The following is a 17,732-nucleotide window of genomic DNA, read 5'->3' on the forward strand; positions in this document are numbered from 1 at the left end:
TCTGAGGCGCTCAACTACTACGGTTGCTGATGCAGGTGGTCTATAGAAGCATCCGACTATTATATCTGACCCACCTTTGATACTTAGCTTAACCCAGATTATTTCACATTCGCATTCGCTAATAACTTCACTGGATATTATTGAATTCTTTACTGCTATAAATACTCCTCCACCATTGGCGTTTATCCTATCCTTGCGGTATATATTCCATTCTGTGTCTAGGATTTCGTTACTGTTCACTTCCGGTTTTAACCAACTTTCCTTTCCTAATACTATATGCGCACTATTTCCTTCAATAAGAGATACTAATTCAGGAACCTTACCCTGGATACTCCTGCAGTTTACCAATATTACGTTAACTTTTCCTGTTTTTGGTCTCTGAGGACGGACGTTCTTTATCAACGATGATAATGTCCTCTCTGGTAAGCCGTCAGGTATTTTATCGTTTCGCCCAAGGGGGGGTCCCTCTAACCTAAAAAAACCCCCGTGTGCACGCCACACGTACTCTGCTACCCTAGTAGCTGCTTCCGGTGTGTAGTGCTTCTCGCTGACGCACTAGGTTCTTCCACTCAATTTTTTTGTACTAATCGTATATTTTTAATGTACTTCGTATGACGTACGGTCATTCGGCGAAAGCTGTAACTGGAAATACCCTCCAAAATATTTCTGATCTCTGTCCCACTCCTTGCCAAGCAGGATACTTGACTGAAAAGATCAAAATTTGTTCCACTGCATCCCGTCCAACTGAATGGAGTAGTGAGTGAAAGATGTATAAAAGATACTGGTCACTAGTTGAGAATGTGGACGGAATATAACGGTTCATTTGTGTCATCTACAATCTACAATATACTCTGTGTGAATAAAGTTGCCTGTGTTTCACACCAATGTTTTCTCTTGAACTGGTTTCCTCCAGGAACGTCATAATGGAAGAGCTTAAGAATTGCCTCACGACGTTGCGACAGATGGAATTTGGAGATACTGAAATTGAATGAATTCGTTTTTTTTTTACCCCTTTCCAAGCCATGCGGGACTGTTCGCATGGGATCATTCCCAATAAATACTAAATTTAAAATGTAACAGGAATTCCGGCAGGGCATATTGTTGTTTGCTTTGGGTAATCTTATTTTTTTTTCCATACTGTGTTTCATTGACGTCTGCAGAAATTTGTCCAGGTAAGTGGGAAGGGAGACAAGACTCTAAAATTGCTATTTTTTATACAACTGAGTCGGTCAGTTTCGAGACGTGTCAGACCACAAGAATTAAATTTTATAGGTGATAAAGCCGAGTATTATCTGTGATCAGACACGTAATGCTAAAATTGACTAAACGAGAGGTTTAGCAGAATCATGGAAAAACACTTTTAGGAGTGTATGAGAATTCTGTAACGAATAAAAAAGTTCCCGTGGAAAACGCGAAGAGAGAGAGGGAGAGACATGATTGTTAGAAACGGAGCAACAGCTCGGATTCGGTAATAATGGAGAATGTAATCGACAGACTCGTTTTCACAGGAACCATCCCGGCTTTGGCTCCAAAAGGAAACCTCGGAGAACATAAATCCGGATGGCCGAATGGAGATTTGAGAATGCGAGCCCAGCGTCTTAACATTCGAACGTCTCGCTCGGTAAAACGCAAACGCTGAAATGTACGGAATAATTAATAAACCTACACAATATTTATTCAAACGAGAACATGTCATTTGCTTAGTGTTGGAAAGGAAGCTATTTAGAGCCAACGATCTCTAAGATTGTTTTTGTATGGCCGGAAAAATAGTTTGACGAGTTTTGTGGTAGACAGATCAAATTTTGGTGGTCGAAAGGAACGTATTCCTGCCAACGCCGTACCTTAACCGCGTCTTTCGCACGCACCACAGGCACTTGACTGCGTCTTATCTGCCACTTAGCAGGCATGTCACAAGTACTCCAGATACGGGCTTCTGAGTTGTCGTAGACAGTCTTTCGGGCTTTCGTCTTACGATTCCCACACTCCTTTCTTATCGCTTATGTCTTGCATCGGATTGTAACGTAAGAAGGTGATTCTTACGCAACACTCGAGACATTCGCGAATTCTGTGAATGCTATCACGGGCAAAATTATCGTTTGGTGAAAAGTCTATCAAACTAAACAGAGTCTTCCGTGAAGCACCTAATTACACAGGGGGGTGAAAAATAGGTACAGTACTGAAAGAGCCTTAGAGGGAATCCTGGGTGGTTGTATTCTCTGGAATCTACGAGGGGGGTTCAATAAAGTAATGCAACACATTTTTTTCTCGGCCATCTTCGCATTGTTGTGTGATACAATTAAATATTCTCGTTTCAGGCACTATGTATAGTCTTCAAAATGGCGTCTATAACGATGGTGCGATCAAAGCGGAGAGCAGTCACTGATTTTCTTTTGGCGGAAAACCAGAGCATTATTGATATTCAGAGGCACTTCAATATATCTACAGAGACCTGGCAGTGAACAAAAGCACGATGAGTCGTTGAGCGAAGATCTGTCATTATCGCAGCAAGGTTGCGCAAACTCGTCCGACCTCCCACGTGCCGGTCGGCCGTACAGAGCTCAGACTTCTGCAATGTTCTAACGTGTGGACACTCTCATTTGAGGTGATCGAAGGATCAGAATCAAACACCTCACTGCTCAACTGGACGCTCTGTTGGTAGTGTTGACACAATCGTCCACCAGTTGGGGTACTCAAAGATATGTGCCCGTTGGGTTCCTCGCCGCCTAACAGAAGACCTGTGCGGAATTCCTTGCGCGTGATGGTGACAATTTTTTGTCCCGACAATTTTTTGTCGCACATCGTCACAGGCGATGAAACAGGGTTCATCACTTCGAGCCGGAAACAAAAAGGCAATCTATGGAGTGGCGCCACACCACCGCTCTTCCGAAGAAGTAGTTCAAATCTGCACCCGCAGCCGGTTAAGTCATAGCGACGGTCTTCTGGAACACTGAAGGTTTTTATTCTCTTCGATGGCCTCCCTCATAGTGCAACTATCAACTTTATAAAGTTTATTGTGCTGTCCTCAGGAAATTGACGAAGTGACTTCAGCGTGTTCGTCGCTACAGAGATGCGAACTAACTTCCCCTTCTCCGTGACAAAGCAAGGTCTCACAAAAGTCTGCCCACCCAAGAGCAGATCACAGAACTTCACTGGACTGTTCTTCCTCATCCACCTTACAAACCGGATCCCCCATCTTCTGCTTTCCATCTGTTTGGCCGAATTAAGAATGCTCTCCGCGAGAAGCAGTACGTGGATTTCGCGTGACAAGGGCCTCCCGTCGGGTAGACCGTTTGTCGGGTGCAAGTCTTTCGATTTGACGCTACTTTGGCGACTTGCGCGTCGATGGGGATGAAATGGTGGTGATTAGGACAACACAACACCCAGTCCCTGAGCGCAGAAAATCTCCGGCTGAGCCGGCAATCGAACCCGGGCCCTTTTTTTCTCATTTTTTTTTGTTCGATTTTGTTCGTTGTATTTGCTCGGTGCGGATGTCGCAGGACACCCGTTCAAGTTCAGTGTTGAGCCGTTGACTCAGTTTTTTTTTTTTTGTTACAGAGGGCAGCTGACCCTCTGACCGAACACGCTGAGCTACCGTGCTGGCGTAAGGCCGCCATATTGAACGGAGATTAGGTTCTAAACTGGAGTTTTTGTAGCCATAAGAGTGGGGAATAATATGATGTATTGGAATTCTGAATAAAACTAACCAGTTTTAAAAAAAAAAGAGTGTACCATTACTAACTGAACGACCCTTGTAACTATGTTGGCGCAGTAACAAATATTAAGTTTCTACTTCAATTCAATCAAAAGACACGGCCATTTATATCATATTTTGATACTCGCAAACTCACTCATCAAAAACTATACGATACTTCCCGTTGTCATAGAATCGTGAAATTAGGCATGAAGCACTGTGTAACAGTAAAAGTGAAGCAAAAAATCCGATATTTGCTAATTTGTGTTTATAATACACGAAAATATATTTTTTGTCATTTGTTATCTGACTGTCCGTCACCCGCCAGGTTAGCCGAGCGCGCTAACGCGCTGCTTCCTGGACTCGGGTAGGCGCACCGGCCCCGGATCGGTTTTCCACATCCCCCTAGGTGAATATCGGGCTGGTCCCCACGTCCTGCCTCAGTTACACGGCTCGCAGACATCTGAACACTTTCGCACTATTCCATGGATTACACTAGTCACAGACAGTTGGGGTACACTAATTCCTTCCCGGGGGGGTACGGGGTGGCGGCAGGAAGGGCATCCGGCCACCCCTTCAACTAACATTGCCACATCCGATTAACCATGCCGGCCCTCCGTATCCGCGGGTAAAACGGCACAAGCAAACGAAAAAAAGTTATCTAACTGTCCACTGTCCGTTCGTCTGTTAGGTCCCCTTTTTCTCAGGAACTGGTGGATGTCTCAAGCTGAAATTTATGTGACACATGGCCCCTTGGCGGTGTCGAAACGCTAAGGTTCAAAGTCAATCCCCTCAAAAGATATGGCCATTTATGTCACATATTATGATACTCGCAAAATCATGCATCAAAACCCATAGGGTTCATCACTTTCACCAAGAACCATGATATTTGGCAAGAATCGAGGTTATACAGCACAAGTAAAAGAATAAATCCGCATATTTTTAGTTTGTCATTACATTACACGAGTAGTGTTTTTTTTTTTTTTTTTTTTTTTTTTTTTTTTTTTTTTTTTTTTTTTTGTTGTGTGATTCGACTGGACGTATAAAGGTGAAATTTATGTCACCAACTAAAATTGACGGCCCCTAGCAGTGCAAAAAATTTAAGCTTCTACGTCAATGCGATCAAAAGATTCTGAAATTTATGTCATATTTTGATATCCTGCCAGTATCGATATCGATAGCAGGCAAAAATCGTCGAAATTCTCGATTCCCGGAATGGATGAACTATCTATATACCTCTACATCTATACTCTGCAAAGCAACGTGATGTTCAAGGAAGAGGACACGTTCCATTGTACCAGTTATTAGGGTGTTTTCCTCTTCTATTCACGTACGAAGCGTGGGAAGAAAGATTGAATGCCACTGTGCGTCAGAATCTTATCCTCACGATCCCTGTGTGTGCGATACGTATGGGGTTGTAGTATATCTCTAGAATAATCAATTAAAGCTAGTTCCTGAAACTTTGTTAAAAGACTTTCTCGGGACAGTTTACGTCTGTCTTCAACAGTCTTCCATTTCAGTTCCTTCAGTATCTTTATGACACACTCCCACGGATTAAACAAACCTGTGACCATTCGTGCTGTCCTTCTCTGTCTACGTTCAATTTCTCCCGTTAGTCCTATATGGTACGGGTCCCACACACTTCAGCAATATTCTAGGATGGGTCGCATGAGTGATATGTAACCAATTTCTTTTGTACACTGATTGCACGTCCCCAGTAATCTACCAATAAACTACCACCTGCCTTACCCACGACTGAACTTTTGTGATCATTCCATTTCATATCCCCATATAAGTAGGGTTCTACAGAATCGTCGGTGCATTAGTCCTATGCGCACTTACCCGCATTTTTAACTCTTAACTCTCGAGTGGCAATACGTGTCTGTTAACTTTCGTGACTTTGCTACAGCCTTGAGTTGCTGCAGACGAGCAAGGTATAGTCAGTAATCTAGTAAAGTGACACTTACATGATATTCATGGTTACTTTTGATGAAACTGTTGCTAATTTAAGAATTACTTTAATAATTTTAAATAATATTCATGAATACTTCTGATGAAACTGTTACTAATTTAAGAATCACTTGATTGATTTTAATTTTGAAAAAGATTAACTGCCTTGTAACAGTTGTCAAAACTATTGCAAAGGATATGGTGATTTTCAGAAGCCTATATAATACATTACTGAGGTTATCGTCGAAACACTTTTCACTAATACTTGCCTGAGTTAACTTTTAGATTACTCTGTATTATCCAGTAAGCAACACTGCTAGTGTTTCTTGAAGTTTTCCCGGAGGATCGAATATTCCATCGTTTTTCTGGAGTGTATCCGGGGCATTATTTTTAATACAGCTATAATGATTTAAGAGCTGCAGACTTCAGAGACATGTAAAGGTATCAGAGAGGTAGTTCTGACGTTGTGTTTGATACTTGAAGTACGGTGGTTAAGAAAAACCAGTCTTTTTACCCGCGGCTTCGCCCGTGTATGCATGCCATTGTTGCAGGTGTTCCTGACCTACGCTTTTGCGTGACCCTTTTTCACCCCCACTCTCTGCCATAGGGGTGTTATATAGCAAGTGATATGTGTGACAAGTTTAGTTGACATCTATTCAGTGGTTTTGGTGGAGATGTGGAACATACGATGAATTTTACTAATACGAGCATACAGATTAAAACGGATTTGTCGTCTTGAAAAAGCGTTCGACAAAGTAAAATTGTGGAACATGTTCGAAGTTCTCAGAAAAATAAGTGTAAGGTAACGGTAAGACGGGTAAAATAAAAACATGTTAAATAACTAATAACCATACAAAAGAATGGAAGACCATGAACGAAGTACTAGGATTAAACAGGATGTAAGACGGGGTTGCAGCTTTTCGCCCCTACTTTTCGATCTATAAATCGAACAGGCAACGACGAAAATAATCAGGAGTGGCATCAAAATCTTTTGTGAAAGGATGTCAGTGATAAGATTCGCTGATGACTTTACTATCCTCAGCGGAAGTGGTAAAGGATCATAGGACCTGCTGAATGGAATCAAGAGTCTAATGAACACAGAATAAAGCTTGAGAGGAAACTGAAGAAAGACAAAAATACGGAAGGGCTAGCAGAAATGAAACTGGCCTAACTACATCCTGCTGTGAGAGCTGGTTGTGAGCTTAGTTGGTAGAGCACTTGGCCGTGGAACGCCAGATTCGAGTTCCATTTCCGCACACAGTTTTGATCTGCCAGGAAGTTTCAATTGTAGAAATGATTCGTTAACAAATCATTCAACTGTTGATGTTCGTAGCAAGAGCAAAATTACAATAAGCAATAAATACATTTCTCGTGCGAAAATGCAGAATAGTAAAACACTCATGTCCAGCAGGATGGTTTGAACAGCGCATTTCTTTACTCGGTATGTTCAAAGCAACAGGGATGACAAACATTTATTTCCCTAGGGGCAACGTCTAATCTCTGTTTAAAACGAAAGATAACATAAAATACAGTTAAAATTAGTCTCGCTCTCTCCCAGTTTCACTTTCACTCAAATAGTATAAATGTAAATGCAGTCTCTCTTCTCGTTAAAGACCTGGTCAGAATAACAAAGAGAAATCAAATCAAATGTGTGTGAAATCTTATGGGACTTAACTGCTAAGGTCATCAGTCCCTAAGCTTACACACTAATTAACCTAAACTATCCTAAGGACAAACACACTCATGCCCGAGGGAGGACTCGAACGTCCGCCGGGACTAGCCGCACAGTCCATGACTGCAGCGCCCTAGACCGCTCGGCTTATCCCGCGCGGCAACAAAGAGAAGATTTGAATAACAACATAGAAAACTGTCTCGCTGATTACTTACAAAAAACTCTACTAATTTAGAAAGAGATTGGACAGTACGCAAAATCTCAAACTATCTAGCTTTTCTTATATCCATGATGACGTAGTTTCTCAGTAGTATACTGAGAACCTTAATAACAATAATTTGTTCCCGAGTCCCTGTCTGTTGGGACATGTTATATACTGAATTATGCATTGTACCCGAAATTCGCCACTTTCCTTTTAGGGGAACGGCGGGTTTATGGGCCATTTAAGGAAACATGTAAATTAAAAAATATATTTTTAGCTTAACTCAGTTATGAGCGAAAAAAACATATTTTCAGCTTATTTCCTCTACGTAATAAAAATATCTTTAGCAACATATGAAGGGAACATAGCACAAAGTGTATTTCGAATTAACCTTGCATTTTGGGCATTTTAAAATTTGTCGGGTAGCATGGGCCACACCAATATGATTATGTACATAAATTAAAAACATTGCTTTGAATAAAAGTTTTATTGTTGAATACTATACACATATTATTCGCACAGAGCTCATGTGCCCAGCCTTCCCACTTGTTGCAACACAATACATTTTACATCTACATCATCTTGAGAAATGCTTGGTATAGGACTGTAATTACGAAAAATTTTAATCTGTTCATTTTTCTTCTTCTTATTGATCATCGTTTGTTCTTGTTTTGAAAATTTCATTTGTCTCTTCTTCTGTTGTGGTTCAAATGGCTCTGAGCACTATGCGACTTAAATTCTGAGGTCATCAGTCGTTAACTAACCCAAGGACATCACACACATCCATGCCTGAGGCAGGATTCGAACCTGCGACCGTAGCGGTCGCTCGGCTCCAGACTGTAGCGCCTAGAACCGCACGCCACCCACGCCGGCTCTTCTGTTGTGCTTTTTCCTTTTACTCTTCTGAATTTTTCTTGTCTGTCAGTATATTTTTTATTGGAGTTGATGTCAATATTTCGCTTCTCTCTGCCTTTCTTTTCCGACATGTCATCCTCTTTCCGCTGCAGGAGGGCAAAGGCGACACCTCTTTTAAAACACTTGCAGAACCAGAATTTTCACTTGTGTGTAGTGCATTGGAGGAAGTGGTGGTCCCTTCAGAAGTGATTGTACATTCTGCCTGGGAAGCAAGCTGAGTGTTTTTTCCTTAAATGTTAGCATAGAATCCTAAAAAAAAAGGAAATGGGTTCCGTGGCCCATACCACCCAAATGCAGCATGGCCCATACTATCCGACTCACACAGCTATGAAAACATGGTAGTAAGCAAAACATTGTTAGAGCGAACGAAATGCCATTGTCACGGTCTTATATTAATAGAGTAAACTCAATAACAGCTCTAGTTTCATAAGTATATTCTTACCCGTAATGATAAAAAGTATTCGAGGCAACAACTTGTAGGAGTACAAACAAACAATAATCACTCATAGACGATACGACGCTGGCAATCAGCACATGTCGAAATGGCGCTGGCGGCAAAGATTACTCTGTGTATCGTGCTGCTACCTAGTAGTGAATATCGGAAATACCAACTGGCCCAAACTACCCACTGGCCCGCCGTTCCCCTAATTATCGTTTCAAAGTTTTTTTGTCACAGATTACATTATCGTCATGTAAAGCCTATTAAACAGATAGTACATTGTGACGTGCATATACATTAATTGTACAAAACGCCGATGACTGATGCTTGTGATTTTGTACTTATGGCTGCACTGTAATCGTTGTAATTATGTTTCTTTTTTTTTAACTTAAAATTATCTTTGTGTGTGATGATTTACATCGAGTGCACATCTTTGTAGTGTTGTCTTTGGGGCTACAAGTACTTTGGCTGCTCATGCTATGTCCAGAATACATATGTCCAGCTTCCTAATGTGTCTGCATGACGAAGGTTGCTGATGTCGGAAAATTACTGTTCTATTGTACTACAGTCCATGATCCTGACAGCTAATGCGATACTATGGTGCAACATGATCGACATGTAACTTAAACTAGCTGATTTTCGTAAGTTACGTTTTGTATTTTCCTGTCTTTATGACGTTTCGTACACTGAGGTTTTGTAGTCATTTCTGTTTTTTAACGCTGATCCAGGTGTCAGATGACGTGCGTTGGCCGAAATCGGTAGGAAATTATATAAATTGTTCTATTGCAGCCAAGTGCCATGAGTTTCCTGAAACATATCCGCTGCTGACAATCGCCTGAAGAAAAACTACTTCTAACTGTTGCCTGGGTATTCTGTACAAGTTGTATCAGTCCATTCAAAACGAAACGAAGGTTGTAAAATGAAAGGCGCTAAAGCGACCGCAGTGCCATTGCCTGTGGAAAAAGGTGTGGTACCTGTAACGGTCGCTAGAGGGACATGGGCACACACCTACGCGACGATAGAGCGCCCGCCATCCACTGCACTGTAGTGCTGAAAACACAGAAATGGAGGCTTCAGAGGAAGAGCAAGGGCGTGTTGTTTCCTTACACTGAGGTGACAAAAGTCATTGGATAGCCATATGCACAGATGGCGGTATCATCGCGAAAACGAGGTATTAAAGGGCAGTGCATTTTTACTCAGGTGATCCGTTTGAAAAGATATGGGTGCACGGCGGAATTTGCACACTTTGAACGTGGAATGATAGTGGGAGCTGGATGCATGGGACACTCCATTTCGGTAATCGCCAGGGGATTCAACATTCCGAGATCTACAGTATCAGGAGTGTGCCGAGAATAACAAATTTCAGGCATTACCTGTTACCACAGACAACGCACTGGCCGATGGCCTTCACTTAATGACCGAGAGCAGCGGCGTTTGGTCGTAGAGTTGCCAGTGCTAACAGACGTTAAATAACCGCAGAAATCAGTGTGGGACGTCCGAAGAACGTATCCGTTGGCGTTAATGGGTATGGCACCAGAAGACAGACACGAGTGCCTTTGCTAATAGCACGACATCGCCTGCAGCGCGTGTCCTGGGCTCGTGATCATACCGGCTGGGCCGTAGACGACTGGAAAAGCATGGCCTGGCCAGACGAGTCCCGTTACCGATTGGTAAAAACTGCTGGTAGGGTTCGAGTGCGATGCGCATCCCACAAACCCATGGGCCCAAGTTGTCAAAAAGGCACTGTGCAAGTCGGTGGTGGCTCCATAATGGGGTCGGCTGTGTTAACATGGAATGGATTTGGTCCTCTGGTCCAACTGAATCGATCATTGACAGAGAATGGTTATGTTCGGCTGTTTGAAGACCACTTTCAGTCATTCATGGACTTCATCTTCCCAAACAACGATGGAATTGTTATGGATGACGGGCCACAGTCGCTTGCGACTGGTTTGAAGAACGTGCTGGAGAATTCGAGCGAATGATTTGGCCACTCAAATCGCTCGACTTGAATTTCATTGAATATTTTTGGTGCATAATCGAGAGATCAGTTCGTGCGCAAAATCCTGTACCGGTAACACTTTCGTAGTTATAGACGGCTATGGAGGCAGCATGGCTCAACATTTCTGTAGGGGACTTCGAAGGACTTGAGTTTATGCCACGTCAAGTTCCTACACTAAAACGGGCAAAAGGAGGTCCGACACGATATTAGAAGGCACCCAGTGACATTTTTCACCTCAGTGTATATTCCCCACTGCCTGCTCCATTTTTTGCATTTCTACACTTTCCCCTTTCGTCTGTTAAATTCAGATCTCGTGTGTTATCCAAATGTTTCAATAGTGCCATGTCTGTTTGCCTATTTGATCCTTTGCTGCGTTCACAATTCCGTCTTTCGAAGCTACCCATCAGTCTTCTGCTGTATTCCTTTTCCCTGTTTAAGTCAATTATTGTCTAATGCTCCTTCTAAAACTCTCGAAGACCTTTGATTCTTTCAATTTAATCAGTCCCTTCTCCTTAATCTCCTCCCTTTCGCACAATTTAATAACAATATTAGCCTCTGACGGCATACAAATTCTGGATTGGTACGAGCACAGTACCGACCGAAAAAACTTAAAAATAAGGGGGAAAAGTGGAGCACTTTTGTTTTTGCAGCCTCACGTCGTTATTTCTTGCGAAATAATACAATATATGACTAACAACGCTTGTATTACACAAAACTGCATAGCTAGGCAATTTTAAGAGTTGGTGTAGCTCAAGCACAATCTGTTTGTGAAGAGGTAGCTAGCAAATAGGTACTCGTCTGACAACTCCAATTCATAGGGTAACATGTCGGGACTCATCCTATGTAACTTTTAATGCCTCGCAAAATAGAAATCTTCTTTCCTAAAGGTACGGACTGACGTACATTTATATGACTACCCAGCAAATCACACTTAAGTGCCTGGCAGAAGATCCATCGAACCACCTTCAGAATATATCTCTACCAATCCACTTTCCAACAGCGCATTGGGAAAAAAATGAACATGTAATTATTTCCATACGAGCTCTGATTTCTCTTATTTTATTACGATGATCATTTCTCACTATGTAGGTCGGCGTCAATAACATATTTTCGCATTTAGAGGAGAGAGTTTTTGATTGAAATTTGCTGGAAAGATCTCGCCGCAAAGAAGAATACCTTTGTTTTAATGATTGCCACCCCAACTAGTGTATCATGTCCGAGACATTCTTTCCAGTATTTCGCAATAATAAGAAACGAGCTGCCCTTCTTTGTACTTTTTCGATGTCCTCCGTCAAGCTTGCCTAGTAATTACTCTACACCGCACAGCAATACCCTAGCAGACGACAAGCATAGTGTAGACAGTATTGTTACTAGACCGATTACGTCTTCTATGTGTTCTGCCAGTAAAACGCAGTTTTTGGTTTGTTTTCCTCACAGCGTTGTCTATATGATCGTTCCAAGTAAACTCACTGACTTACTAATATTTTTTTCTATAGTCGACCCTATAATTCCTATTTTCAGGGTGATGATTATTGAGTTATATGAAAAATAGTAAATTAGTTACAAACTACGGCGTGCACACAATTTATTTAACATGTAAACGTCACTACAGATATTCGGTTCTATGTTATGACATGTTCGACATGCCTGCCATCATTGGCGATGATGTGGCGCAGACGAATAGCGAAAATCTGCACGATACGCTGGAGTGCCGGAGCATCGATGCAGTCGATGGCCTTCTGAATGGCTGCTTTCCGCTCAGCAATGGTTTTGGGGTTACTTCTGTACACCTTGTAGCCCCAGAAAAAGGAGTCGCATATACTCAGATTCGGAGAATATGGCGGCCAATCGAGGCCCATGCCAGTGGCCTCTGGGTACACTACAGCCACAATTGGGTCCCCGAAGTTGTCCTTCAGGACATCAAACACACTCCTGCTCCGATGGGGTCGAGCTCCGTCTTGAATGAACCACATTTTGTCGAAATCACACCATTACAGAGCCTCGACCAGCTTGAACAGCCCCTGCTGACATGCAGGGTCCATGTATTCATGAAGTTGTCCCCATATCTGTACACTTCCACCTGCTGGATACAATTTGAAATGAGACTCGTCCGACCAAGCAACATGTTTCCAGTTATTAACAGTCCATTGTCGGTTTTGACGGGCCCAGGTGAGGCGTAATGCTTTGTGTCGTGTAGTCATCAAGGGTACACAAATGCGCCTTCGGCTCCGAAAGTCCATATCGATGATGTTTCGTTGAATGGTTCGCACACTGGCACTTGTTGATGACCCAGCACTGAAATCTACAGCAATATGCGGAAGGGCTGCAGTTCTGTTACGTTGAACGATTCTCTTCAGTCGTTGTTGGCCCCGTTCTTGTTGGATCTTTTTCCGTCCGCAGCGATGTCGGAGATTTGATGTTTTACGGGACTCCTGATATTCATGGTGTACTCGTGAAATGGTCGTACGGGAAAATCCCCACTTCATCGCTACCTCGGAGGTGCTGTGTCCCATCGCTCGATCGCCGACTACAACACCACGTTCAAAATCACTTAAATCTTGTTAACCTGTCATTGCAGCAGCAATAACTGATCTAAGAACTGCGCCAGACGCTTGTTTTGTCATATATGTGTTGCTGACCGCAGCGTCCTATTCTGCCTGGTTACACATCTCTGTATTTGAATACGTACAGTTTCTTTGGTGCTTCAATGTATAAAGCCAGTTGTTCTTCTGTGATGCCAAAAGATTGAGTAGCTAGCATTCACATACTTATATTGCTCTTTACAATTTAAAAACTGAAAAAAGTGCATATCAGATGATAATAGGCATGAAGTGCGCTCAATCACATACTGTAAGAGAAGATAATTAAAATGAACAATATAAATGATAATTTTTTGTAAAAAGGTCTTCTATGTCACATTTTAACCATTCGTTGTGTGAAACAAATACAATATTACATTAAAAACTGCTGTTTTATGCACATTAAGTAAGCTTCCAAGTTACTATGATTGTGGAATATCATTCTCATTATATCATTGTCCTTTTTTGAAGGTATTAGCCTATAATTGCTAATACAATTGATATGGATACTGAATTTTTATTCATACTATGTTTGTTTCAAAATAAGTATCGTTGTAAATTGTACTGAAAGTAAAAAAATAGAAAAATATTTAAATGTCTATTAAATACTTAACAGATTATATTTAAACTGGCGAAAAAGTAACTGTCAACAAATTAAAACTACAATTTTAAAAGTATTTGGTTAGCAGCTGTGTGTGGACAAAAACTTATAGAGTTTGTAGTTTCATGATAACTGTTATATAAATGAACCTATTTAGAAAATGCTATGAATACTACATGTATCACTAAATTTAAAACTTTTTGTCTAAAATATTGCACTTCTTTGAGTTTTTAAGTATCAATACAGTGTCAAATAGCTTCTGATGGCTTTCCCCCCCTTAACTTTCAAGGGGAGAATGCCCTGATTTTCTCTCTCTTCCAGGCAACTACCCCAACTGACAAAATTTCATTTATATGCCTCTTATTCATGAAACAGTACAACCTTTAAATAACAAAGTATCGACAGCAGGAATTTTTTGTGATCTCTGCGAGGCATTTAATTGCACAGATCACATTACTCTCTCAGAAAAGAAGTTTTATTGAATTTATGCACAGCTTGTCTGAATCATACTTGATAAACAGAATACGAAAACTTGTACTGAATGAGTCAAACACAATTGGAAGGCAGAAAAGTTTAGTGACTGTAGGGAAATCAAAAAAGGGAGCCCAGAGGGTTCAATTTTGGGTCCACTCCAATTTTTTAATAAATGTGAGTGACATTCAACAAGCAGAATTGGTAATTGGTACTTTTTGCAGACGATATGAGTGTTGTAATAAATCCCATTAGAAAGAAACCAACAGAAGATATTGTAAATGATGTCTTCCGAAGAAAATGGACTACCCCTAAACTTTGAAGAAACTCACTATATTCAGTCCTGAACAACAAATAGAGTACAATGCTCCAAATTTTTGGGTTTACATACTGATGTAAACTTGAATTGCTAGAAACATACTACTAAGCTTCTCAAACAGTTGAAGTTCTACTACTTTTCTCTTTGTATAATTGCTAATCTTGGAAACAAACGATTAACTTTCTGACACATTTTGCATATTTGCACTCAATAATGTCTTACAGAAAAATTTTCTGGGACAGCTCACCACTCAGAAAGAACTATTATTTGGACAAAAGCAAGCAATAGGAATAATATGTGGTGTTCCCCCATGGACGTTACATCTACAGGGAGCTAGACATTTTAACAGCGCCATCACAATACATATATTCAGTAATGAATCTCGTCATAAATAAGCCATTACAATTTTTTAGGAGAACAGTGAGATCCATACCTACAACTCTAGAGGGAAAATTGACCTTCGTTACCCATTATCATAGCTGTCAGTGGCTCAGTTCAGTATGCAGCAGCAAAAATCTTTGATCATTTGCTGACAGATTGTATGTGGACGAGTTTCTATTTAAAAACTGATAACCCATAAACAAAAATTAAACTAGTTTTTAAGTGTAGTTGCGTGAGTAGGAAAAAAATAATGATGTGTTAATTAATGTTAACACTAGTCAAGTTTACATATCTTGTAAACTGACTCATTCCAAATCATTTTGATAAAAGAATCATTCAAACGATCTATGAAATACACATCTAACCAAGTAATTTAAACTAGAGAAAGGAGTCTGATACATGGGTTCACATTATGTATCCAACAGCCTACCAGAGAATATTAAGTCATGTACAAAATGTACTGGTGTATAAGACTAAATTGATGAACATTTGTTGGCAACTCCTACCCTATTGAAGACTATCTTTATCGGAAGCCCTAGATTTAATGTTTAGTATAATTTAGTAACAATTAGCACTGTAATGCAGAAGTGTAATGGCGTTCCACTACAATGCATTATATTAAAGGTACACCTTCAACTTATTTCCACATATACGAGGCCACTCTCTGATGGGACCCATGGAATACAACTAATGTAAGGTAATGTCAACCACTTACTTTATCTATGACAGATCATATGCGATCATTCCACTTCATATCCCCACAATACCCAAGTATATGTATTAATAGACTGTTTTCAATGGTGACACATTGAATGTGTACACATATATGATGTACAGTTTCCCGTTTTGTGACTTGGACAGCTTTACATTTCTGTAAATTTTAAGCAAGTTTCCAAATTTGAGGTACTGTATTATCTGCAAGAAGTCTGAGGTTACTAATAATGTTGTTTGCCAGTCCATTAACACACAACATAAACAAGCGTCCCAATATACTTCCCCGGGTCACATCTGAAACTACTCTTACATCTGTCGCTGTCTCTCCATCCAAGAAACCATGTTGTGTCCTCTTTAACGAGATATCTTCAATCCAACAAAAATTTTGTTTGACATCCGACGTGACTGTACTTTCGTTTGTAATTTTTGGTGTCGTACTGAGTCACATTCTTTTTGGAAATGAGGAAATACCGCCTTTATCTGATTGTCTTGATCCATGGCTTCTAGGATATCATACGAAAAAGGCGCGATTTGGTTTCGCACGTCCTATGCCATTTCGTACATACAGCAAGTTTCATTCTAACAAACAAGTCGCAACTTTTCGTAGCAAATATAGCTATCGAATACTTACAGTATGAGTGGTACGGTGCTTGACACAATGACATCTATTACATATCTAGGCTTAACGAAGCAAAGCGACATGATATGGAGCAGACGCGTAAGGCCGTTGCAGCAAAGGCATTTTATTCGGAGAATTCTAGGGAAGTATAGCTCACCTACACAGTCTAGTAACATTAATGTGCCTACCGCCTATGTCCGACGTAAACGTGCAATAACCGCTCACAGAAGGCAGGTGGCAGCACTAGCAGTGGAAGGTATATAAAGCATGTGGGTGGGAGGGAAACACCCTGCAATCATGTAGGAGAGTTATGGTCTGAGCAATTTTTTCGTGGCATTCCCTGTGTTATTTCGTCATTCTTGAAGGCACAATGGATCAATACGAGTATGCATATTTCCTTGGTGACCATGTCCAGTCCCACATGCAGTTTGTTTTTCCTCGGCACGATGGCATCTTCCAGCAGGACAATGCAAAGTGTCAGTTCGCAGCATACGAGCGTGGCTCGAGGAGCACCAGGGTGAGTTTATCGTACTCCCAACATTCATCTTCATCTCTTTTTTTGTTATAATACTATTTAATGATTTTATAGGACTATTTCCATACATTTTGGGCACCAAACTCCCTGGATTTAAATCCAATCCAGAATATGTGGAACTTCCTCGACCGGGCTCTGCGCGCCATGGATCCTCAACCGAGACAACTAGCGCAGATGGGCACAGCACTGTAATTGGCATGGGCCCACATCTCTGACGGTATCTTCCAGCATCTCACTGACTCTCCTCCTGAACGTCTAGCAGCGGTTCTGCAAGATGGTGACATTAATGTGACCGGATATTGTATAAAGAAGGCCGAGTATAGAACACTCGTGCGATACATTCCTGAAGTAAGTACTGCTCGATTGTTTCGGATCCTCACCAGGTTGCATTAAAGGAAGACATCGTGTCAATTCAGAGGCGTGCTGCTGGATTTGTTACCGGTAGCTTCGATCAACACGTCAGTACTACGGAAATGTTCCGTCAAAATAAAAGGGAATCCGTGGAATAAAGAGGACTTTCTGTTCGCGAAACACTATTGAGAAAGTTCAGAAAACTGACATTTACGACAGACTGCAGGACGATTATACCGCCACCTACATACATCTCGCGCAATGACTGTGGGTACAGGATAAAAGAAATCAGAG

The 17,732-nt window shown here is 41.1% G+C and overlaps 1 protein-coding gene across 2 annotated transcripts in view; it reads right to left on the bottom strand.

Annotated features, from left to right (window-relative positions):
• LOC126175278 (N-acetyl-D-glucosamine kinase) overlaps nucleotides 1–17,732 on the bottom strand; it is a 195,585-nt gene that overhangs the window by 175,467 nt on the left and 2,386 nt on the right. The window contains exon 1 of one of the 2 annotated variants that reach the window (XM_049921931.1): nucleotides 8,873–8,954. The exons of the other annotated variant lie outside the window; for it this stretch is intronic. Within the exon in view, the coding sequence (XP_049777888.1) occupies nucleotides 8,873–8,937 (65 nt within the window). The 5' untranslated portion in view covers nucleotides 8,938–8,954. Of the gene's footprint in view, nucleotides 1–8,872; nucleotides 8,955–17,732 lie in introns of those variants that run through there. 2 annotated transcript variants of the gene reach the window in all.

Source organism: Schistocerca cancellata, chromosome 3, assembly GCF_023864275.1.
Source record: "Schistocerca cancellata isolate TAMUIC-IGC-003103 chromosome 3, iqSchCanc2.1, whole genome shotgun sequence".
In the NCBI taxonomy this organism is placed as follows: domain Eukaryota; kingdom Metazoa; phylum Arthropoda; class Insecta; order Orthoptera; family Acrididae; genus Schistocerca; species Schistocerca cancellata.